Source organism: Dermacentor silvarum, chromosome 2 (assembly GCF_013339745.2).
Source record: "Dermacentor silvarum isolate Dsil-2018 chromosome 2, BIME_Dsil_1.4, whole genome shotgun sequence".
Taxonomy (NCBI): Eukaryota; Metazoa; Arthropoda; class Arachnida; order Ixodida; family Ixodidae; genus Dermacentor; species Dermacentor silvarum.
In genome coordinates this window covers 17,290,490-17,316,127 of record NC_051155.1, presented here as the reverse complement: position 1 = coordinate 17,316,127, position 25,638 = coordinate 17,290,490, and the positions used below count along the sequence as shown (strand labels likewise).

The 25,638-nt window shown below is 44.9% G+C and overlaps 1 protein-coding gene across 2 annotated transcripts in view; it reads right to left on the bottom strand.

The window, feature by feature from the left end:
- The window catches only part of LOC119441344 (mucin-5AC), a 113,246-nt gene extending 105,889 nt beyond the window's left edge, over nucleotides 1–7,357 (bottom strand). For both annotated transcript variants that reach the window (XM_037705960.2, XM_049661172.1), the window contains exon 1: nucleotides 7,114–7,357. In XM_037705960.2, coding sequence (XP_037561888.2) covers nucleotides 7,114–7,306 — 193 coding nt within the window. In that variant the 5' untranslated portion in view covers nucleotides 7,307–7,357. The remainder of the gene's footprint in view (nucleotides 1–7,113) is intronic.
- Nucleotides 7,358–25,638: the final 18,281 nt, after the last annotated feature.

Genomic DNA, 25,638 nt, shown 5'->3' with positions numbered 1-25,638 from the left:
GTTCACGGGGGATTTTGGTTTATTAATAATGTTCGGTCCAAGGAAGCGTGATTCAAACTTCTCACACAAACCGGGTGTACGAATGGGCGTCCAAACGAGCACTTCCTGTCCAGGACGAAAGGAGACGTCTCGACGACAGATGTCGTAACGTTGCTTGCGATCTGGCTGACTGACTTCTGTGCTGAAGCGATCACGTTGACGACATTCGTCGAGTCTCGGGATGAACTGTTCAGGTATACTGGCCGAGGCGTTAGTTGGGGCATTGAAGAAACTGGCGTCGACGGTGAATGTCGGCGAACGGCCGTAAACTAGGTAGAAAGGTGAGTACCCCGTAGTTCGTTGGATAGAAGGGTTGTGAGCAAACGTCACAAAAGGTAAACTTTCGTATGGTTGATCCTTCTGAGCACTGGTGGATCCTTCTGAGGGGTGGTGACCGTCCAAGAAGGGGTTCCCGCCGGAGCAGGCAAGGTGGATGTCGCGGTATTGGCCTGCTGGTCTTGGGACATGGTTGAGTGCAGTTGGTAGATGCGGCGACCCTAGCAGAGCTCCAGGGATGTACCATAGGTGAAGCCGGAGAAGGACCAGGAGCGAGAGGTATGAGGAACCAAGCAGCACACTCCACCACTTGTGAGACAAGGTTTAGGCAGTCAGACTTCTTTATTCTTCCGAGCGAGAGCCCCACCACCAAGCCCCAAAATTGTGTTGATGAGTATATACAGATGAGAATATGAAGCATATGAATAATGCTCACAATATCTTGAAACTGGTGTCATTTTGGAAATTCATTCCAAGTGCATACACCTTGTAAGCTCACCGGCTACAATTTGTAAATTGCAATAAGAGCCGTAAATTACGAAGTTAGTACTTTTTTGGTATATAATTGAATATGTGTTTAGATTTCTCGTGCAAAGAATGTCTGCCTCTCCGATTAATCCATTTCAAGGACCAGAATTATTTTATTTGCAACAGACGATCTTGAAAAATTTCATAAAACTTAAAAATGGCCACCTCGTGTGTGAGCGACTGCATTGGGCTCATGCGACTCATGGTATGGTTACTACCAGCGGCTGCCTAATGAAGAAAGCAAGTACTTTTTTGAGTGTTCTTGTTTAGTGTCATGTGCTTGTACATTTATTTATTTACCTATTTATTTATTTCCCCATTTACTCATTTTTTGGTATTTACTTCTATTGGCAAATGTGTTTTACTTTAAGGCCACACAGACTTTACATCTGTCAGTATTTACCTTATGTTGTCAAGCTGCAGCCCGTTTGTACTCTACAATACTTGTTAAGTAGTTTTTGATGTTCTCAAGCTGATAATCGTTGTACATTTACACAAATGTTTGATTACAAATAAAAACTTCACCTAGAAAAATGGTTTTAGTCTGTATCAAATTTGCGTTCTTCATTTATTGAAGGTGCAATGGCTAGGCTGTGTTAAGCAAATTGAAAAACTGGCATAAGGGTATTGCAATCAGATTAACAATATGGTTTATTACAGGTTAAGAGCATCCTTTTTAGCTTTGGGTGACCCAGGCCTGCAATACAGAAGCTCTTGTATTTCAATTTGTTCCTGTCCTGTCATATGCGACGACTATATCAAAGTGACATCAAATGTAATGCTTTGTGACGCAACATAGCTCGGCATTGTTTTAAGAAAAAAGCAGTTTTCAACATTGCTCAATATACAGGGTGTTTCACTTAGCTTGCGCCAAACTAAAAATATGCAAGTGCTACGTAGCTGGACAGAACCAAGGTGATGTTCTTTGCCGTCGCTTGGAGATACTTAGATTATTTTTTGCAACTCCCGATATAGCTCTCTGTTGCTAAATACGTGCCACATAAAAGTGTTTTTCGGAGTGTGAGAGATGCCTGCGAATAGAAGCCAATTGCTGGAGCGGCCAGTTGAGCGGCAATTTTTTGTGTATTCGTGGATTTCTTTCACGCTCGGAAGAACTTTTGTATAGCACGTATTGAGCAACAGAAAACTGTATCGGGAGTTTTTCTTGTTGCTCCACAATTTTATCATTGACACTTTCCATCTATTATTTATTAAGACTAGTTATCGAATTATGTGGAATGCAAAAAATCTGAGTATCTCCAAGCGACGGCAAACATTACCTTGATCCTGTCCAGCTATGAATCAGTTGCATATTTTTAATGTTTCGCCCAAGGTAAGTGAAACATCCTCTACATTTGGGGCATAATTCACTAAGGTTTCAAGATCCCTTTAATGTTGACGTTCAATATAGGTCCACCAATATCTCAATGAGCTTTCAATATTGACACGCAACAAATTTCAACAATCTTTCAATGAGATTTCAATGTTGAGACTCAAATCATCTTCAACTTTGCCAATATTGGCAACGTTGAAGATGATCGACGTTCAATATTGAAATACAACATGCTTTCAACAATACCAATGATTTTGTTTCGGCAAAATATCGCGAGCCAATTATCAACACTTGTCAGCAACTTCCTCAATAATGTTTCAAAAATACCACTAAACACTTTCAATGCCATTTGTTGACGTTGACCAATGAGATTTCAATAATTTTTCAACATTCTTTTCCTAAGGGATCAACTGGCTCAAGTTCCTTTTCTCGCTCCACACTCGGCAGTTTATTATCGATCCTGGTAAATGCCTTTCTCCTACTTTTTCCCGACAGACCAGACATTCAGAATGACGACCTGACACTATATTTCGCACGTACTAACCTGTTCAAGCACTCCTCTTTTGCGCGAACCAGCATCAAGTGGAACGCACTGCCTTCAAGCGTTTTTTCAGAACGTGGTCTTCCTGACTTCGAAAACCACGTGGATCATTTCTTGTAAACTTCATAGCTTATAACGCCATACTCTTGTCTATATTTTACAGCTCATGAACGAACTTTTGTTTGCGTTTCTTTGCCCGCACAATACACCCTACTCTTTTCCATATTTGACAACTAATGAACAATGTCTTTGTGCGCATAAATGTGATCTTATAAATTTGCGCAATTTTCGTCTTTAACGTATTTTTAGTCGTGTTTGTTAGTCTATGCTTGTCTTCGAGTAGTAATGCTCACTTTATTCTACTGAATAACTTGTTCGGTGTCGTTCAATTTGTTCATTTTTTGCTTCTACTACTTGCTCTTCAGACTGTAGTATGCACTAAATAAAAATCAAATAAATAAATAAATGTCCATCGGATAAATGCACCGCCTATTTTTGCTGTCAAGATGTACGGAGTCTAAGGACAAAAACTAATTACGTTGCAATTACTTTTCATCCGCTTCTACACTAATATTGACAGAGACGTGGCTTTCTTCCGATATATCTTCACCACGTTACTTTCCGCTTAAATATAACGTCTACTTCCGCCACCGTGACAGCAAGGGTGGTAAGAGCATCGCAGGAGTCGTGATCGCTCTTCGCAATAAGCATGCATGCGTTCGGCGTGCGGACTTGGAATCCGTGCCCGAATCTTTAGAAAGGGTTCATCTGCCATGCGGCGGGTGAGAGTGCATACTATTAGGTGCATTTTACATATCACCCTCGACGAATATATCTTCCTTTTATGAGTGTATAAAATCTGTTAACAATATGAACCCTTCCACAGTAAGCATACATTTAAAGTACAAGAGTAGTTTAACGTACCTAAAATAAAATAAGACAACATGTCAATATCTCACTTTAACAACTATATTACACCTAAAGAATTCATTTTCCTCGATTTTATTTCTTTCAACAACCTTCAACAGTTGAACCATGTGGTGAGCTCGCACGGCAACATATTCGAATTGTGTTTGTCGAAAATTGAAAGCGTGCATGTCTTCGATGTTGACAGAGAAGTGGTTGGAGCAGACAAGTATCCCCCTCGACTTTTAATTGTAACAACCGTCAGACAAAGCTTCAAAAAGAAATACACCAAAATCACCGGCCTCTCCAGAGTATGATTTCACCGCTGTTAATTACTTCAGTTTTTATCACTTTCTTAGTCAATACTGGTCCCCTAAATTACCGTCAGATAATGCAAATTATCAAGTTCAACATTTCACTGGCGTTCTGCAGGAGAGAATACGCACGTACTCTCCCGTTAAACTAAGTCGACCTTCACACTACTGCTTTTGACTTACGACCCAACAGAGACAAAGAAGAAAGACCTAACACGAGCATTGACTATGACAGAAAGTTTATTGCTTACAAACGCCACATAAATAGGAAAACTTACGCATGCGTACACTCGCACTCCAGCCCTTAACCGAAGCGCAAAACATGTCAGAAGACTGGTATACACAAGGCAGTGGTATTTAACGGTTACACACATCCAGAAATATTTTTCCTTTTCTGTGTAGCGCAAGTGACGCTTTGCTAACGCACTCCTGCAACACTGGGAGACCATGGTGCGTGACGGAAGCCCGGGTGGCTAGCGGGAGCTCGTCCGTCGGGAACGGGACGTGGCAGCGGCTATTTTTCTAAGGCATCAATAAATCGATTTCTCAATCTCAGCCCACCATGCGATGCGCCGTCTCCTCAGTCTATCGCCCCTCTGGGCTCTTGTGCTTGAGTGCAAATGTATGCGCTGCAGCTTCTGCAATGCTTTTGCGGGGGGGGGGGGGGGGGGTCACGCGTAATTGCAGAGGTTCATACACTTACCACTGTGCTAGCGTTCTCGCAGGCTGTGGACATGGCGCAAAACAACGCCTCGAGCAAACAATTATCGCTGTCGTATGCCGTGGAAATCACCACCAAATACCGTCAATGAAGACAAATTGCAAAATAGCCTGCATTAACCCCTACTTGTCGAAACCAGGCTCTTGTCGCAGAAATGTCGGAGCACACTTTCAGGCCGGTGCTTCTTGGTACGGGCGACATGCTGCAACCATGTATGGTTTTCGAAGCCGTCGAAGCTAAGCAATTGGGAACATGGTTGACCCCCATGAACAGGGTAGGAATATCCAGTTGATTTGCTGGACCATCACTTGCATATTGTCGTTTGGATGGCGCGGGGCTTTAATTCGGCTTTGCGTCTGCATGCCCTGCGTCAGTTGTCGCATGGACAAACTTGCCCGGTGTTTATATTTCAAAAATAGCAGGAAAGTGCCATACCATACCTTGCATTATTGTTATTGTTGTTGTTATTATTGTACTTTTACAGCTTTTTCGGAACTGTCGCGTTGTCTAGTAGAAGGATTTCTGTTATTGAAGAGACCCCAAACGAAGCATTCTATTTGAACGCACCTTTCCCTTCCCCCGCGATCACCTAAGGTATGCAAGCTGCCGCGAGCAAACGGCCGTTATTCAGCCATTTTGCCACGGCGCTGGCATTGCGCGTTCTCCGTCTCCTCAGTCTATCGCCCCTCTGGGCTCTTGTGCTTGAGTGCAAATGTATGCGCTGCAGCTTCTGCAATGCTTTTGCGGGGGGATCACGTGTAATTGCAGAGGTTCATACACTTACCATGTACTTGGTGTCCAGTCTTTCAGAACTTTCAATTAATGTCCATGTTGTATGTTTGTATTGTATTTTGTATGTATGTGTGTATTGTTATTTTATGTTATTTTATACTATTTTATCTTGTGTTATACACACGTCATATAATAAACCAATTTCTTGTACCCAGCCCATTGTGGTGGATGCTCGTCTGGATTATACCAATTGTATCACGTCTCACGTGTGCCAGTACCAAAGCCAGCTGGTTAATACTTGCTGGCTCCGAATACCTGCTGTCAATGGCTCCGATGACCGGGTCACATTAATAAAATTGACCGATTAATTCTTGGCATATTGATTATATGTCTCGGTATTTTTCGTACCTCCCTGTCATTGTTCTTTTCAGAGCTTTGCGTTGTTTCATAGGTTCATGCTTCATTCAACGACGTTTCTCCTGATTTTTTGTTTATGTTCACCTATCGTTTTGTTCTATGTAGGCTATTGTTGTCATAATTGTTTTTTATTCATTGTTGGTGGTCTCGTATTATGTCTTGCTGTCACTTTTTGTTTAGATTTATTCTCTTTTTTTCTTTTTTTTCTTAAATCTCTATACTTTTTATTTTCGGTTATTGGTTCTGATGTGTACGCGCGCCAGCACTGATTTCTTAGGTTTGTTCCTGGGCACGTTAAATATATCTGGTTGTTTGATTTATTGGTATTTTATTGTTTGTATTATATTATTATTGTGAAAGGTATTATTATTATTAGCCCTATTTTCAGCGCAGAGTTAACACTTTTTATTTTGTATCTTGGCGTATTGAGATATTCACAGCACCGTCAATTTGGTGGGTACCTGGATACCGTGGCCAACCACATTTTTTTATTGTGTGCATGACATGACGGCTTCGTTCCTCAAAAACACGATCGAAAACTACGCAAACTGGCAGGCGATGACCCATGCAGTGATGGCAATTTTGTTTTAATAATTCAGTGACTTTCTTATGAGGCAACAAAAAGATAACGTCTTGAAAACAACTTTATGGGTGTTTCTCAGCATGTTTTACAGCTTTTTGAATGTCAATTTTGAAATAGGAGTAGCGAACTCGCATAGCTGAATTGGCTTAGATAGCAAAAAATTGCACTGCAAGGAATACTCTAAAAATCTGTGGACGGTTGCAGATTTTTGCGTTGTTTTAATCGTCTAATGTATACAATTAAACAAAATCTTTGTTCCAGTTATGTGAAACGCCCGGTAGACGCACATGATACAGCGTAAACTGATTACACTACAAATCACGCGGCAATCACGGCGGCAAAGGCAGCCGTGCGCGGCCGGTATATAATCGCAAAAGTGTAGAGAAATGATCTGTTTCATAGAACAGTATCATTAATACTTGCAGTGCTCACGTGCACCTGTTATTCAATTTTTGGAGCAGATCGTCGCCACGCCTTTCAAGCGTCTAAATAAGCGTCGAAAAACGTCTACCTGCCCTACGCTCCTTTTGAAGTCTTGTAATGAACGGACGGGTCCTCGTTTACGCGCCAACGACAGACTAAAGGCTGCTTTGTCAATTTTTCAAGAAAATCTGGCCCCATCACGAGCTACGACAGTCTTGAGAAAGCTCCACCATAGCAACGTTGCTTTGCTAATGGCTGCATGTAATTACTTCCCGTGCAATCTCACTTCTTTCGACTCACCAACTGCGGAGAGGGAGAGCAGGATCGCCAGGAGCCGAGTCGTCATAGCCGTTAATCCGGTGTGCCCGTATTGCAACTGAGAACGTCGTGGACAGTTTGCCGAGAGTCCGGTGAGAGGTACACCGCTCTTGCCTTTTTTCCGACGCCCGCTATACAGCCGTGGGGGAGAAATTCCGCGCTTTCGCCGCGGCATTCTGATGACACGGGGACGGTGGTCCCGCGGCCTCCGCAGACGGTGGGAAGAGTCGCTAGAGACAGCGGCCCTCAGAACGCTGTTGTCTTTCGAGAGAATGACATCCTGCTGGTAAGATAAGCGAGCCGAGAAATTGGCCCCCCAATGAAGGCGTCACTCTCAGTCGGCGTCTGCATTTCCAGGCGGAAGCCAATGCCCTTTCGCCAAGTGCAATACTTTACTCGGCTTGAAATCTCCTAAAGTACGCAACTGCGCGAGATAAGGCGCATATTGCGACGTGTGGAGATGTGCAGCTACTTTATATCCTCGCCCGCATTTATATCTACGATTCTAGGAACCGCAGGAAATCTTGCCCTTTGGAGCCATGATGTGGGTGTATGTACGCGCATGAGCTGTTCGTGAGTTTTTCTGTATGACGCGCGCTTGGTGTCGTCCTGAGCCTCGTATCCCAGGCAGTCACCGGACAACCTTGACACATTTCTTCTGTGCGGCATGTCCTGGTTGCAGCCTCAGCGTGAAGCATGTGCGATGCTGACTGGTTTCTTCCAGTGGACGCCGGCCGCCCTTCGTGCGGATATTATTACTGAGATAAGCTATCTGGCACGCAATCAGAAAAAAGAACGTTGGCCGAATAATGCTTTTTATGGGTATAGTTTAGTAGCAACATGATTCCGGCTGTTCAAAGTTTCAAGATTATTTGAGTTTAACATCAAATTATTACAAGATTACAATACGCAGAAGAGGGTCCCAAGGTGAGGCGACCGTAACGGGACCCTCTATAACCATATGATGGAAGGAAATTGCAAACGAGCAGACACAGTAAAGTTTAACCAAGAGAGTAGGAAGCATAACGAACTGTAGACATAGGATTAAAAAATATAAAAAGGCAAGCTAATCGAGTCAACAAAGTATATAAAGCCAAACTAAAAGTGCAAGTATACAAAATTGTATAACAAAGCCAGAAATTTCTTCAAGAAACACAAACTCCAACTAACAGTAAAATATACAAAGTAAAGTTACATCGTTAGCGCACAAAATTTATTACAAACACCACCACGAAGAGAAAAACAAGAAAAATATGCAGCCTAGACGAATGCATATCAAATGAGGTTATTTAATACTGAGATGCTGTTCATTGCCATTTTGAAACACAGAAAGACATTAGGATGGTTTTATGTGTTAAGGTAGACAATTACACATATTATTAGCGCGAAATGAAGCTATCTTTTTCTCGTGATTAGTAGATACTGCCGAAAGTAAGAAACGAATTTCTGCAGAGCAAAACTTGTAGGGTTAACATTCGTCGAGGCATTCAACAGAATGAAGTTGTACGTAAGATTATTATTATGTAACCTGTAAACCATGGTAACTGATTGCAAATAAGCCTTTTTAACAAGTGTGTTATTCTCCATGCGTATGATTTTGATAGCGCAACCACACGTTTTCGTGCAGTCGTAATTTATGACAGGGTTCGACGAACACGAAAGCGGTCGGATGACCGGACCGTATCTTTCGCTAGAATAATATTATCTCGACTGCTGTTAGAAATAACGTGTAGTGCCTGGTTTTGTATGTTCTGAAGATATCACTATGACAATGATAGGTTTTACGATAAGCGACTACGCCATAACTGTTATGGCTACGAACGAATGCATGATAGAGCCATAAGAGAGCAGTAATAGATAGAAAAGGTCCAGCGTTTATGCGTGCTCTAATTCCGAAAGACAATTTCTTTTTTTAGTAGATCGAAAAATTGTAATGAAATTTCAGCTGATGGTCTAGAGTGACACCAAGAAACGAAACACAGTCACTGATTGAAATGCAGTGCGAGTCAGGTCTACCTCAGGCTAAAACGGCTCGCATTTTTAGGCGGAACATAACACCGTGAGTGTAGTTTGGTTTGCATTTAAAATCAAATGATTGCTGCGACACCTAGTAGCAATGTTGGCTGATGCAAAAAATGAATTTAGAAATTAGCGATGGAAAACACGTGAGTCTGAAATTGTGTCTTCAGCCCATCACACGCATTGTGACGGTGAAGCACATTGTCGAAGGCCATTTATACAATAAATAACAATGGTCCCAAGATGAAGGCCCTGAGCCCCCCCCCCCCCCCCCTCTTTGTAATTTATTTTACTGACTGAAAACTTCCCTTATAATTCCCTGATACATACAGAGTAAATTTTGCTGTTGGATAAGTAGCTGGTTAAAAATAAAAACGCAGGACCAATGATTCTATAGGCTTATAATTTTTTCAGCAACTTGTGCTTATTGTGTCAAAAGCTTTGGAGATGTTCAAAACGTCTGAACCCAAAAAAATCACATCATCTCACCCTACGGGCAACCATGGTGGGATGCGAAAGCATCGCGGGGCTGCGCATCGAGTTTCCGTTTCGTTTCACTTGGCAACACGACCTAATGAAAGTGAGAGAATGTATTGAGAAGAGAGGAGACGTTTGTACGGGGTTGTTGCGTCTTTATTTAGAGATCGTACGTGATTCCTAGCGTCGGTGCGCTAGGAATCGGTGACGTAAGCGCAGCGAACGCGCGCTTTATACTGCGCCGCGACACTTGCGCCGGCTACCGGCGTACGCTTAGAGAGAGAGGGAGAGAGAGAGAGAGTTATATGCTATGATTTGCCGCGCCGCACCTGTGGCGGAGAAAGGAGGAGGAGAGCGCACACCTGCGTAGGAAAGGAGAATGAGGGAGAGTTTCGCTTGCGCAATATGGGTGCGGACGCCGCAGAACGAACACTGCCACAAGCATAAGATGCTCTCGCATCTAAAAACGTATTCGTAATAGTATTCCTAATGTAGTCTTTTCATGAGATTACCGCCAAATCAGTTGAACTACGTGAATGAAAACCAAATTGGGAGCTCTACAAAAGGTTTAACTTGGTCAGGTGCCTCGACACGCCTCCGTGCCTTGACATTCAAGCGACTAAGAAATATCTTCTCGATTATTTTGCTACTTGAAGATACGAAGTGTCTAAAGCTACGTCGGGCGCACGCGCAAACAATTCAGCTTGTCTGAAAGATACGGCCGAATCCATCAGGAGAATCCTCTTCCGTAAACGCATTCCGCAAACCTTCGCGCTACCGTTCGGGTGCAGCAGTTAATATAGGTACACAGAGGTGCTTAACATACGTGCATACCTTCCCGTCATTAAATGTGTAGGTGGAATCATACGCAAACAATCGGGACAATCTACGAGCCGTTGCACACTTCGACGACAAGCAGTGATAGCTCGGCGGAGGGCTTGTAAGTCTAACAACAACGGCGTTTAGAAGTGACTCCTAATTGTTAAAGACGTTACAGCAGAAAACGTTAGATCACATTGTATGTAAAGTTCGCAAGAATTGCCCTTCGAAACGCCTAAATCCAGAAAAATAATGCGGCATAACGTCGAGCAGTTTTTAGGCAGAGGTAAATGTAACCACGGCCAATGGATATCCAGCGACCGTGATATAACAATTAAAAAGCAATTAGGCAAGTTTCAGCGGCGGTGAAAAGGTTGCGCTTCTCATTCCCACATTGCAGTCCGGGCTTCGATTCTCTGTTGCTCCTTCTGTATTTTTCCTTTTAACAGCGGAGGTGTTTAAGCTCTTGGTTGCGCCGCGTAGTGCGAACAAAAAATGGTCCTGGCGATGACGCCACCATGTGTTGCCTAGCAACCACCTCGAGGAGAGGCATTTGCTTCGCCTCCTCTCCGTGCCTTGACATTGGACGTTGAGGAGAGGGACGGAGAGCATGCGCGCGGTGCGCGCTTTGCTCAGGAGAGAGAAAGAAAATGAGAGCGAGAGAGAGAAAGAAATTGCAGCAGCACCAACGAGGCAACGCGCAGATCCACTGACGACGCCGACCGCGTTCCCCCGTTTTCCCCGCGTTTGCGCCGAACGCACGCGGTGTCCGTGACCGCAGCAGATGCCTCTGGCGGTGGCTCGGCAGGTTTCGACCAGCCACGCTCCAGAAAGTGTGGAGGCACACCTTTTCCGCGACGTCACCAGGGAGCTAAATCTCGGAGCCGCGCAGACGGCGGGGGAACCCTCGTTGACTCTGGGGCGAGTACATGTAGCCTTGACATGGGACGACCAAAGAAGATCCGGACACCCGAAGAAGAAGCCGCTCATCTTTAAGTGTGTCGCGCGGTCAATCGAGAATCTGCGGCTCTGCTGCGAGCCGATTCGGAATATCGTGGCTAGCCGCACTTAGCATTTCCTAGCAAAACTGAGCCAAGGTTAGTAAAACCTAGAAGAAAAGCTAGGTCGATCACCAGGTCCGCTGTTCACTCCAGCCTTGCACCACTAGTGCACGCTGTCCACGTTTATTTTTTCTTGCAGCAGTTTTTTGAAGACTACGAATACTCTTTCGCCACTCAGATCTCATAACGCCAAATGACAATAACCAGAGCGCCCCACTGCCGCTCTACAGGCGGATACGTAGCACCCGCGAGTCATGCGTATAAATACAATTATTTCGTGTTTTCTTCAGGTTTATTCCGCTGTCTTGACATGTTTTCTCATTGGCGCATGTAAGAATGGCGCAATAAACTTACTTAAACACGTAACCCGACGTCACTATCCGGCAGAGGTGAGCACGCACTCCTTCTTTCAGCTAGCCTTGTGATATGCAGCTCATACTGATTATCTTAAAAAAAGCGTTTGATGAAGGCGTAGTTGCAGCCTCCATATTCTATGACCCATCTAAGGCACAAATGGTTTCCAGCAGAACGTATGGACACGGACACAGAGGGACGACGACACACGATGGACTAGCAACTGAATGTTTATTCTTGGTTTCCCACACCTTTTATAGTACACGACAGCCAATGCTTTTTCCTTTTGTCATGCCGGTTATCCGTCTTTCCGAGCGAAATGTCGTCTTTGCGCAAGTAGTTTTTTTTTCTTTTTGTGTTAGTAGTATCGATGGTGTACTGATGCATGATTGCCCGCTTCTGTCAATGGCCATGGCTTCTAAAATTTCGCGCGTCAGCTTGTCTTTACTTTTTTCTAAAACCTGTATGTCGTAAATTTGTACGATGCAATGGTGCTGGCGATGATTAAAAGCGAGATGCCCAACGCAGATTCCTTGTCCCGTCATTGCTCTCTTGTCCTGTCATTGCCACACCTGCCTTTTTGTCCTATATACCTTCGGCCAGATGATAAAGGAACATCATATATCACCCCTGTCTTGCAGGTAGTGTACTTCTTCTGGTGGTTGATGGTGCACTGCTGATTTTTCTGCTGATTGTTGACTCGCGCACACATTGAATATGCCTTGTTTGGTGCTGAACATACAACCGTGACGCCTTCCTTTCCGGCTATCTCCTTTAGCTTATGGGTTAGGCCATAGCCTCCTATGGTTAGGCCATGTATATAAGGCACAACTGCGACCTTCTTCCTCTTCTGTTGGCTTTTTTTCTTTTTATTGAGGCTTGCTGTTCGGGAGTTTCATTTTCTTTAGCAACCCTTCGGCGACAGCTGTAAGCAGGCCTTTCGGATAGCCAGCGTTGTTGAGCCTGGTTACCTGGTGCATGAAGCTTTCTTCCATGAGGTGATGACACGACTTCTTTAGGGCGGCTTGTAGCACTGTGGTCACGATGGCTCGTTTTACATTCTTAGAATGGTCGGAATCGTATGGCAGGAACCCGTTGTAAGAGCGGGTCTCGTACTTCCAGCATGTGTGCTGCCTTTCGAAGGTGATGGCCAAATCAAGAAACCTAATTCTTTTTCTTTCTGGCATTTCAAAGGTGAAGTTTAAATCTACTTGCGCAAAGACAACATTTCGCTCTGAAAGACGGATAAGCGGCATCACAAAAGGAAAAAGCATTGGCTGTCGTGTGCTATAAAAGGTGTGGGAAACCAAGAATAAACATTCAGTTGCTAGTCGAGCGTGTGTCGTCGTCCCTTTCTGTTCGTGTCCATACGTTCTGCTGGAAACCATTTGTGCTATGTGCAACCAACGAACTCAGGCAAACACTATTCTGAAGTTCCCATTTAAGGCCTTCGACACTACTAATCACGCAATTCTGTGCGCTAAACTCCAAGCCATTGGAATAACTGGTCCGCCACTACTTGTAATCCGCAGTTGCTTATAAGATAGAAAACAAGTCAACATTTCTGGACACTACACTAAAGAAGCTACTACTAACATAGGTGTGCCGCAGGAGTTCATATTAGGTCCCCTATTTTCCCGACTCTATATTAATGATCTGCCTAGTTGCCTCTTCTCATCGAAGTGCATTCTGTACGCGGACGACACTTATTCATTCTTAGAATTGTGTTAAAATCCTATCAAGTAAGCTAACCGAAGATCTTGTGTCACCATCCACGTGGTGTGAACATAATAATCTACAGATTATCGATAATAAGACGAATTCTGTCGTCTTTGCCGCGCCTCAGCACCTTCAATTCATTTCCATCAACAATCACCTAATCACTGCAGTTGATCATTGCACCTATTTAGGTGTCGCACTTGATCGCCACCTAAAACTTCACCTTCAAATATCTAACGTAAGAAAGAAAATGACATACGAAATACGCTTTCTAATCAAAGCATGACCATATTTATCATTTGCTACTGTAATGTCGCTGTATTATGCTTTTGGTCATTCTAGTATCAACTATAACGTTGAATCATGGTGAAACACTTATAACTGTCACCTAACGTCATTGCAAGTAATTCAAAATCGAGCTTTTCGTCCAATAACATTTTCATCTCGTAACATTAGCGTGGATTAGTTATTACATGCACATAATATTTTGAATGTGTCAGATCTTGTTAAATATAGCCTTGCTATTTTTATGTTTAGGGCAATAATCAATAATATTCCAGCAACCATCGCGCCAAGGACGTCTCTTATTAATATAAACAATACTATATTTTCAAAGAATATTAAAATTACTTCGCACTAACTACGGCAAGCAGTCATTACACTTTTCAGCTTCATCTCTCTGGAACACATTGCCATTTCCTTTAAAATTGTTGAAAGCTCACCGTTTTCATACAGACGATACAGACCTTAAGCGCTTTCTTTTAGCTTCCTCCGACTGTCATTTTTCAGTGTAGCTCGTGTTTCTTTTTAACTTTAACTGTGTTTCTCTTTGATTCCAGGATCTTTTTTTTTCTTGAAAAAGGTTATTTCGTAGTTTTCATTATGAATGACTAATCCTCAGCCTTCTTGTTATTTATTTCATTCAACTGCGGTTTTTCTGCTCATTTATTCCTTGTCTCCAGAAAGCTTTTAACCCGCCATGGTTGCTTAGTGGCTATGGCGCTGGCCTGCTAAACACGAGGTCGCGGGATCAAATACCGGACACAACAGCAGCATTTCGACGGGGCCGAAATGCAAAACAACCATGTAATTGGATTTAGGTGCACGTTAAATAAACCCAGGTGGTCCAAGTTATTTCGGAGTCCCCCACTACGGCGTGCCTCATATTCATATCGTGGTTTTGGCACGTAAAACCCCGTCATTTTTTTAAAACCCTTTATTATCGTAAACTTTACGTGTTGGCATTGTTGTTTGTATTAACAGTTCTTGTCATCCTGCACAGGAGGTTCTATGTCAGTTTCTACTACGGGACCTCCTTCTGTATATGTATATTTACCATGTAATTATCCCCGTTTTTTTCTTGAATAAACTGATTCTGATGCTGAAGTAGCGAAAAAGGTTTTCGCCATGTCAGGCACATTGCCACTGACAAGAAAAGATACGAAAGAAAAAAGAAAAGTGTTTATTGGTATCCGATAGAGGTACCCAGTGCAACAATCAAGCATTTTACGGTAAGGCTAGCAAAACGGCCGACTTGTGATCGTTTCTGCATTAGCAGTACTAAGCAAGCGACACACGGTACGATTCGGCGTCCGATCCGACGTGTGGCGCTGCATTCTCCGGCATGCGGCATACGACGATTAGGAGCACGCGGGACGTGCATCCGAACGAGCGAGCGGTACGTTAGCTCCGCCCAGGTCCAGCGCCTCAGCTTGTACAGTCGCAATCTTCTTGAGGGTGAACAGGGGAGCGCGTGGCTTTTTATTGCGATAGCAATTATATGGACACTTCAACCGGATTTCTGCCGTCGGCGTCGGCGTCGCCGTCGCCGTCACCGTGAGGTTCCCTATAGATAAAATCTTCGCCGCGCACCGTATGCCCGAGCGGAAGCGTGCGGGGATGCGCGCTATCACGGAGAGCGAACGCACTCAATCTCCCGCGCGCAAGCAAGGAAGCGGGAAGCCAGCGCCGGAGGGAGCGGGGGAGGGGGGGGGGGCGCACTTCTACTCTGCCAGCAACCGCGCTCGTCGCTCGCGCGAACCGTCTCTTATCTCCACACGGCTCTGACCTTTATGCGCCGTGCATTCGCCGCTCAGTTTCCGTTGAAGCGATAGACCGCACGTACCTTCGCCCGCTGCTTGCTGCCAGCGTTTTGACAGTCGTTGTCTGCAGTCATTCAGTGTGATCTATTCATGTTTGTTTGTGCGCGCTCACACCACGCTTGTCCATTCAGTTAGTAATAGTCGGGCCACATTTTCCAACGCACGCTACACATGCAATGCTGCCCGGATCGGCAGTGCAGCGCTACAGGTGTGTCCCTTCGCACGCGCTGCCCACGGGAAGCGCTTCTCATCAACACCACCGTTTCACAGGTGCCTTCTCGTGGTCATCGAGTCTCTCTTCATGTCGGTCTACTTACGGCGCAGCACACCTGCTTACTTAATCAGCTCATGTTTACTACAATTCATATTGCTACCAAAGCCGCTCACCTTACTTTTTATGGCATTGCTGTGTTGCTATCGCATTCATTCCTACGCCCTTAGGGCGAAACTGTGACATTTTTTATATCACCAGCGCCGTCAGACTGCAGCCACAATATCTGCGCGCATGCTCGGGGAGGGTAGGCTCCTTTCGTGCGCATTACGTCATCGTAGCGCGCGTGTGTCGTCTGCTAGCCGGTTTTCCCCCTCAACAGAAACCAAATTATGACAGAAACCACGACTTTAATGCTTTTAATTCAGAACGTTGTGCTTCTTATGCTTGGCGTTATTGTAATTACTTCAACTTTTCACTTTGTTTAGTTTTCCTTCTGCTGTGTTCTTATCGTACAACGAACAGGCAAGAGAACACAAACATCCGAACTTTTATTTGGTGCAAGTTCAACAAAAGATTGATCCATTTAGAAGTAGTATTAGTAAGCAGGAATAATTTTCTCTTGATGATGTTAGTATTTTGTTATACAACCCTTTGCGGAAACGACTACTGCCATCCTAGACTGCAGTGACGCGTACAGCGCTGGCACAAAGTCATGATGCGCTCGAAGGTCCTCCCATTCGTGTCGAACGGCTGCCCACAGCTCGTCCCCAGTCGTCGGGTGGACAGGTTTTCGCACCATGGCTGCTTTGATGTACCCCTATATATTTTCGCAGATTTTCATGTCGGCGCCTTTGGCCGGCCAGGAAAGCATGCCGATTCTGCGATTTTCTATGTGTTCCTTGACAACTTATGCCGTGTGAACCGGCGCCAGGTCATGTTCAAACATAAAGTCGGCATCAGGAAAGACGACGTGGGCGTAGAGCAGCAACACATTGTCCAAAATTTCTGTGCAGTATCGTTGCGATGTAAGGGCACCTTCTATGCGATGCAGAGGCCCGATACCATGCATTGACACCGCGCCCCACACGTTCACGCAGTTTCGGCCACTCGCTGCGACTCCCTGCACATTGGCTGGCTCGTAACTGCACGGAAATCGTATTTTTGACCATCTTCGCAAAATCTTACCGTGTGCCCCTGGTTCGCCAAACTCGCATCCGTTGGTCTTGGCGAGTTGTAAATGTCGACTCATCCGAGAAGATCACTCGGCCCCAGTCATCTGCCATCCATGAGGCGTGTGGTTCGGCAAACTGTAGACGTGAGTTCTTGTTCGAAGCAGTGACGACTGGCTTTCGTGCAGCTATAGAATTTCGCAGTACAGCACTTCGGAGGCGTCGCCGGACCGTAGCTAGGGAAGCGTCCACACCTAGCTGCTCCCGCACTTGCCTCGCGGACTGGAACGGGTTCTCGACGACAGCAGTTACCATAAGCGCGCCTTCAAACTCCGTCGTGGCCTTTGGTCGACGCCTGTGTGGGGCATCACAGAGTCGGCCTTCCTTGCTGAATGCCTGAATAATCCTGTTGACGGTCTTTAGCAGCCTGTGCACGAGAGCACCGATGGAGCGCTGTGAATATCCCTTGAACGAATATTGTGCGATTTTCCACCTCTCTTCTTCGGGAACGCGGGCCATGCTGAAATTCAGTTGCTGCTCTGGCAGATGCGGTAATGTGCAAGAATGTATATACGCTCCTCAAAGACGGAAGCCGCTTCTTAAATACGCCCACAAGTGTCATGAGCATGCCTGGCCTGGCTACAGATCAACAATGATCTTGAGAGCGCCCACAAAACATTACATATATTTTCAAGTTTATTGATGCATCGTGGGGAGCGTAATGAGAAGTTCAACATCGTCACCAATCCCGAACCGTACGGTTGGCTACCTTATTGCGGTACGCGCGCAGCAGACGACACGCACTTGCTTGCGTGACGCAATGCGCGCGGCGGGAGAATTTGCGCACGCCGGACACAATGCGCATGAGGAATGCTTCTCGTTACCGCCGCTGAACCGCGCTGTGAGCTCAGAAGGCCACGCGTTCCCGTGTTCACCCTCGAAAAGATTGCGACTGTACGCTCGAAAGACTTCATATCCTCGTCGAGAAATAGAAAATAAACAACTTTTCGCAATGCGGGCTTGCTTTACGCGACGACGGGCACTAAAATCATGCCATTGCGATCGACAAAACACTTTTCAACGGTGTGTTGTACACTGACTGCTCCGCTGACAGCCAGCGATAGGGCCGGTAGGCCTAGATATGCGGACACCACGGCCGACGGCTCTTGCGATTCATCCCGACCTCGTCGAAGTGCGCTTATTTTTGCCAACACGAATAACACTGTGGACTAAGCTTACCCGTAATTATCTACAACTGGATTACTCGACACCGTCGATGCGAAGGGCAAGCGGTCAAGCTAAGCGAGCGGCCTCGCTCAAAATGGTCGGTGTCTGCTGTCTACCTGCGAAATGCTCTTGCATCGCGGTTCCCCGCCGATCTCGCCAGTAGCTGAGTGCTAGTGTACCAGGCGCTGCTTTCCAGAGCAGCAATTTTACGGAAGTGGTAACTATTTTGAGTCAGGAACAAATTGTAGCATGTTATCGTAGCCGGAAAAAAAAGCGACGCGGCGACTCGCGAGAAACCGGCCCGCCGGCACCGCCTCTCTGGAGGGAACGTCAGAGAACGTCACATACCAGGTGCGCTGTCATTGGCTGCGGCCAAACTATGGTGCGGTTGTCGGACGCGTCGGACGGTGAAAATTTGTCTGGTTTGTCGCACGCCGGGCATCCGATCCGGCGCTTCGGCATGCCAAAACGCCTCGGTTCCGGCTGCCGTTCCGGCACGTCAGACGGCGCATCGGACCATGTGTCTGCCGCTTTAACTACAACGACTGCCAACGGTTCAGGTTTTTTGCCGCATGAGTTTTGTTAATTTCATAGTTTCTATAAAGCAATTATTGCGCGTTTTGCTTGCTTTCTACTCAAACCTTGTATCTTTAAAGCATGGAACACAAACAGCAAGAGCGACCCCTTTAGAAAAGCGACCCCTCAACCGCAGAGACACTGATTACCATCGAAGTGAAATAATACGCGTATATTCTTCGTCGCATTAACGCAGAACTCCGTCTATATAGCATTTACCATTTTCAGTAGACGAAGCAGCATCTGAGTAGAAGTGCATAAAAGAGACATGGTCGAAAATGCTTGTAGGCATATGCAAAACTACGACCTCTCATACGATGCCGTAGCTTTTTTAACTTTTACATTAGTGGTCTCCATAGCAGTATGATTCAAGCAGTCTGGCGAAGATGCGTCAGGAAAGAAATATTGTGTGAGAGAGAGAGAGAGAGAGAAAGGAGGCACAGAAAGACGTTCCGGTTGGCTACTCTGCACGGGGGGAAAGGACAAGGGGGATAAAAAAAGTAGTGGAATAGGAGAGAGAGAAAGATACAAGCACAAATAAGTCGCGTACACTAATAGAGCGGTATGGGGGGCGGCGTTCTTACAGTCAATCCTGAAGGCCCGCAGACCGCGAGTCTTAGTAGAGCGAACAAACCCGTCTGCCCCGAGGTTCTTTGGAAGTGCTGGCCTAGAGCTTTTAGCTCTGAAAGTGGACGATTGTCTAATTGATCCAGCACTCGGCTCATCACTTGTCCATAGAGAAAGAAATTCAACAAGAGGGGACTGGGCAAAAATTGGCAACAGGAAATCCGTCACGTTAGTATTCACATCAGCCAATAGCCACTGCGAACATTTAAAAAAAAGGAATTTGAAATGAAGTTAACAGACATCTGGGCATCTGCAAGCAAGAATCTGGAAGCCATTGAAATATTATGTTGTGTCCCTTGCCATGGCTGCTGTGACATGTCTGTCAAATTTTTGAGGCCAGTTGTTCATTGGGTCCATGGCGCATTGGGGTTTGTATGCAGTGAAGGGCTGCCTCGAAGTCACAAAAAAACTTCCGCTATTTAGCTTGTTCGTGATTAATGAAATAATCAAATGAAGCGCAGTACGGAGTGCAGCAAGCTCTGCACCAATCGATGTGGTCACTCATGAAGCTTCTAACTTGATTTCTTCAGATTTTATGACGAAATGATGAATGCTGCAGCCCAGCTGTTGAGTTTTACCGAACCATCTGTGAAGACATGTATAACGTTGCCGTAAACTGCGCACGTTATAAATGTGTTCGAAAGTTGCTTGTTGTAAAGCTTGCTATGGCACTCCAGAATTTTTTTATTTGCAGATTTGTCAATTGAAGTATTTCGAGAGACAAGGCAAATGGTACGAAAAGGATCACTTGCACCTCTTCGCGACCGAAAACTGAAGGCGAATTGAAAAGCTGTTAGTGGAGTTAGCTGTTAGTGGAATTAACTGTTCGTAGAATAGTGGCGGTTCCCGGGTTCGGTTATTTAACGTTTCTATTAAATTGTGGATCCCCATTTCGACTTCAATTACGTCTTCGTAATTCAGAAATACTTCAACACGGTCATATATTTAAGCCAATGACTTTAGTGGATCATTAGCGGGGCGTAATTGCATTATTAGACCATTTCCGAGCACACGTTTTCATAGTACTGCGTCGAGGGACACCTAATGGAATGCATTTTTCATACTGTGAAAGCAAGCATCAACACTATGGAAAACAGATGCGGCAGTTGTTGCAGCAATGATCAGCACCCCGATCTTCGAGGGCTGCGCGGACTCATGCAAGTTGTACTACGACAGAAACAGAATGAGCGATGACGTGAAGGAACTAATTATTTAACGGTTCATCGTGCTTATGCCCGACGTAACGTGCAACGTGCAATAATCCTAAGAAATACGTCGGACGTACTTTTGTAATGCTAGAATACAGAGTGGGCACTGTGGCACCGTTGAAGCCATGCTGCGTATAACCCGGCTTCTGTTCCTTAGGAAGGGAACAAACAGCGCTAGGACGGGACTAAGTGAGTAGACAGACAAGGCGCTGAACTAACAACCACTGGTTTATTTCTGGGAAAGCAATTTATACAATGCACAGGTTCAGCACAGAAGGCCAGAAAAACACGGTTTCTGCGCCGGGAAGGGAATAAATCATCACATCACGCGCATCGTCATAGCAGGTTATCGTGTTTCTAACAAGTAGTTAATCTCGAAGCTATGCAGAGAAACAGAGGGTACACTGACGCAGAAGTTTCCGTGCGATTGAATGCAAAACGCTTCCCAAATCTCGCGTGCTCTTTGATCTTTATACCTACCTAGTATTGTGCAATTTTCAAAGAGAGGTTTCCAGCCGCATTCTTTGCAGTGCTGGGCTAAATGGCTTGGTACAGACCCTTTCATTGCGTACGCATGCTCTCTCTGCCTTTAATTCAAACATCGGCCTGTTTGGCCAATGTAGCAGCGTTTGCACTCGAGCGGGATCTTGCATACAACTGCGCATGCGCCCTCAACATGAGGTTTTCTGTGTTGTTTCTCACAGATTGCTTTTTTGGGGCCTTCCTTGTTTACCTTGCGGCATAGCGCCGACAACTTATCCCTTGCGCTGAACAAAACGCGTGTGCCTATTTTTCCGGCGACCTTCTTTAACCTATGCGAGACCCCATGGACATAGGGTATGACGGTGGTGCTCACATGAGGTCCCTTGTCCGGGGCGTCACGTCCTGCCCTCCCTCTGGTGAGGATCACCAAAAGCTTTTCTGAAACACTCGTCAGCAGGGCCATGGGGTGCCTAGCCTGGATGAACCGGTGCACTTGGTGCATGAAGCTGCTAGCCACCCGGTGGTGGCATAACGGGTCAGAGCTGCTCTGAGACATGAGACGACAATGCTTCTTTTAACTATTTTTGAGTGCGCAGACATAAAGGGGAGAATACTTTTCTTCGAGCGGGGATTGTAAGCCCAGCATACGTGCTCCCTTTCAAGCGATATCTATAGGTCCAGAAACCTTATCTTATTATCGGAGGGATCCTTGATCGTTAAATCTAAAGGTTTCATTACCGATTGAAACATGTCTAAAATATCTTTTGCACGCGAGAGTTGGCCTGTTCCGTCAGTTCTGTGTAGCACAACGAAATCATCTACAAAGCGAAATACTTTAGTTACGCTGGTCGGTAGGAGGCAGCCCATGAGGCTTCAAAACGTTCTAGCACAAGGTTGCTAAGAACAGGAGCAATACAAGAACCAATGTACACGCCATCCCGCTGGATGAAAATGGAACCATTGTAGCCTTTGAACGTCGACTCGAGGTAAAAACTAAGAAGCTCTAAAAACTTGTCAATATGTATGCCACATGCATTCTGAAACTTAGTGGTCCCATACTTATCAATGCACTGGCTAACTTCATCAAACACGAGGTTGTGGGGAAATGAATAGAATAAGTGTTTCACGTCTACAGAGAAGGCACCTACTTGCTCCGAGCATTCATTCTGAAGGTAGTCGGAAAAACTGGTCGGGCTCATGATGACGCACAGATCATCAACGGGGAGGATATCTAGGGACGACTGCAAGTAGGAAGCCACGCACCGTTGTCAAGTACCACGCTCCGAGACTATAGCTCGGAAAGGATTGCCTTCTTTGTGGGTTTTCACGGAAAAGAACACAGAAAGGCACAAATTTCTTGCTGCCTTGACAGACTTGGCCAGGGTGGAGAGACCCACTTCTTCACAAATCTCGGGTTCTAGTTTTTGTCTGGTTGACGCCGACCAGTCCTTTGATGTTCTTTGAGATGTCCTCTTCAGCTCTGCAGTCGTATTCCCGCCTTGGCAAAAGCACGAAGCCCCCCTCCTTATCGGCCTGGAGGAGTCTGGCGTCAGCTCTTCGTAGCGAGGCCACAACGAAGCGAGAGCGTTGACCAGTTTTCTTGACCTCGGCACAGTTTACCGACCACCGAACTCGTCCGAATCAATCCAAGCTTATCTAGATAATAATAAAAAACGCAGCAATTGGCTCATTATTACTAGCAACTTTAATTTACCTGGCATCAACTGGCAAACTTTTGATACTGAGACGCGGGCACAAGTTCATTCTGATTCACTTATGGACATTGCATTTAGTCACGACCTCACGCAAGTAGTACGGGACAGTAAACGTGTCTCCGGGAAACTGAAGTCTACCTTAGATCTTGAATATCTTGACGGACGTTTTGAGCAGTTCGAGTTAACCGTAGATAAGGGGATATCGGATCATGAACTCGTTTTTGTTATAGTAACACACGACGAACTAAAACTGAAATCAAAACAAAACATTTCTTACGTCCCGAACTTCGAAAAAGCGGATGGCACTGATATCACTGACTATTTGTCATTAGCGCTCGAGAACTTTGATTCCAGCCGTGATGTGAACACGATGTGGGAATATCTCAAAGCCATTACAATGTCTGCATTACATCATTACGTTCATAACGCTTCAACAACAATGGAAAAGAAAACAAAATCCGTGGATTAACCGCGAAATAATCCAACTGAAGCGTAAGATAAACCGCCAGAGACAGACGGCCACAAAATACCGAGGAAAGATATACATCCTGTATGTGCAGTTAATTGCGAAAATCACCGAAGCCAAAGAGAAATATCAGGCGGAAGCATTGACAAAATTTATGAATTAAGTCATCTCCAGATAAATTTTGGAAGTATATGTCGCAAAAAGAAAACGATACACGATCTATTGTTGTCAATAATAACGTTGTCACTGACGCTGGAGTGATTGCCTGCTGTTATAATAATTGTTTTCAGCCGGTGTTCTGCGTGCCACCAATATGTGAAAGTGCACACATTCCGTTCGACTCGTGCTCCGAGAGAATGCGAGACGTAGAAGTTATATTTAAAGGAATTGTAGCGCCACTGCTGAAAACAGACGAAAAAAAAAATCGGTGGCATCAGACGGTATTCCCAATGCTTTTTGTTTTGTGAAGATATGCCGAATGGGTAGTGCAATATTTAAATATTATATTTGAGGAATCACTTTCTCAGAACACAGTCCCTAATGACTGGCTTATAGCTAAGGCTGTAGGCGTAGACAAATAAAGTGATAAACAGAAAGTCGAAAGTTATCGGCCCATATCATTAACGTGTGTATGCTTCAAGCTATCAGAACAAGTAATATCTCAATCGATTTACACCTACCTTGAGAACACAAGGTCACTGTCCCTAAATCAACATGGATTCCGGCAGCGTCTCTCAACAGTAACACAAGTCTTTGAAACAGTTGATGACTTCGTAAACTCATTCAATGACAAGAAACAGATCGACGCCATTTGTCTTTATCTATCAAAAGCTTTTGATAGAGTACTCCATGCCGAATTGATTGTAAACTTACCAAAGGACCGAAGAACCGTTAAATGTATTAATGCCTTCCTCAAAGGCAGGACCCAATACGTCAAAATTGATGGTAAAAAATCAATACTGTTGAAAGTGACGTCACGTGTTCCACAAGGATCAGTGTTGTGCCCTCTGCTGTTCTTGGTCTATATCAATGACTTTCTTCTAGCAGTGACAAAGGTATAATTGTGTGGCTCTTCGCTGATGATTGTTCATTGTACAAAGTAATAAATAGCAAAGAAGACCAACAGTCGCTTCATGAAGCCTTAAAGAATATTGAAAAGTGGTGCAAAAAATGACAAATGAAAATAAATCAAGACAAAATTTTTGTTTTACGCTTAACAAATAAAGAGAAGAATGTGCTTGAACATTACTATACAGTAAACTCAGCAATACTTGCTAGAGTTGACACGTTTAAGCACCCTGGGTTAAAAGTAACAAAAATTAAGTTGGAGAGACCGCATCAAGGATGTCTGCAAAACGCAGAAAAAAACTCTGGTTCCATCAACGGAAACTACAGCCAGCATCTCAGTCAACAAAACTAGCCACATATCTAACATATGTGAGGCCAACGCTGGAATATGCCAGCGTTATATCGGACCCTATTCAGACTGGTTTGATCGACAAACTAGAAAAGGTACAACGTAGAGCAGCCAGGTTTATACTTAGCCAGGTGCGCTCGCACAGACTCTGCTTCCGAAATGCTAAGACAGCTGAACGTGACTGTGCTAGCCGAAAGACGGCGTGCAGCTCGGCTAAATTTTGTTTCTCCTTACTAAAAACTTTTTTTAACATTGACGTACAGTACATCACGTATAACACAACAATTAAGGAGAAACAGGGACGGCCTTTTTCGGCAACCCCAATCACATCTTACAACCTATGCCTGCTCTTTCTTTCCAAAAACGATCAAAGAATCGAATGACTTACCTACATCGGTACGTGAAAGCTCTACCATGGAAATATTTGCCTCTAGAATGAATATGTTGAGAACACGAAGTATTTCATATGTGATGAATTACTCTCGCTTTCTTTTATCAATATACCCGCGACAGCGAGAAAGCATACTTAACATGTATATCACGATTATATATGTGTATGTATATACGTGGCATTCTACCTCACTGACGTTGCCAGGGCTTGGTTTCTTAACCACGAGAGCTCCTTGCCTGACTGGAAGGCATTGAAACGCCAGCTTCGGCAGATTTTCGGTGCCCCAAACATCCGCTCTGAGGTCACCAAGAAAAAAAGCTCCGTCGCATGCCCCCGCGCGAGGGACACGTGTAAATGCAGAGCATAGTGGGGTTCCGTGGTGTTGGTGTTGTTGGTGTGGTGGTGGTGGTCTGGGTTGAGAGAGAAGAGGGAATCGTAAGTCGGTAACGTAAAGTTGTTATTA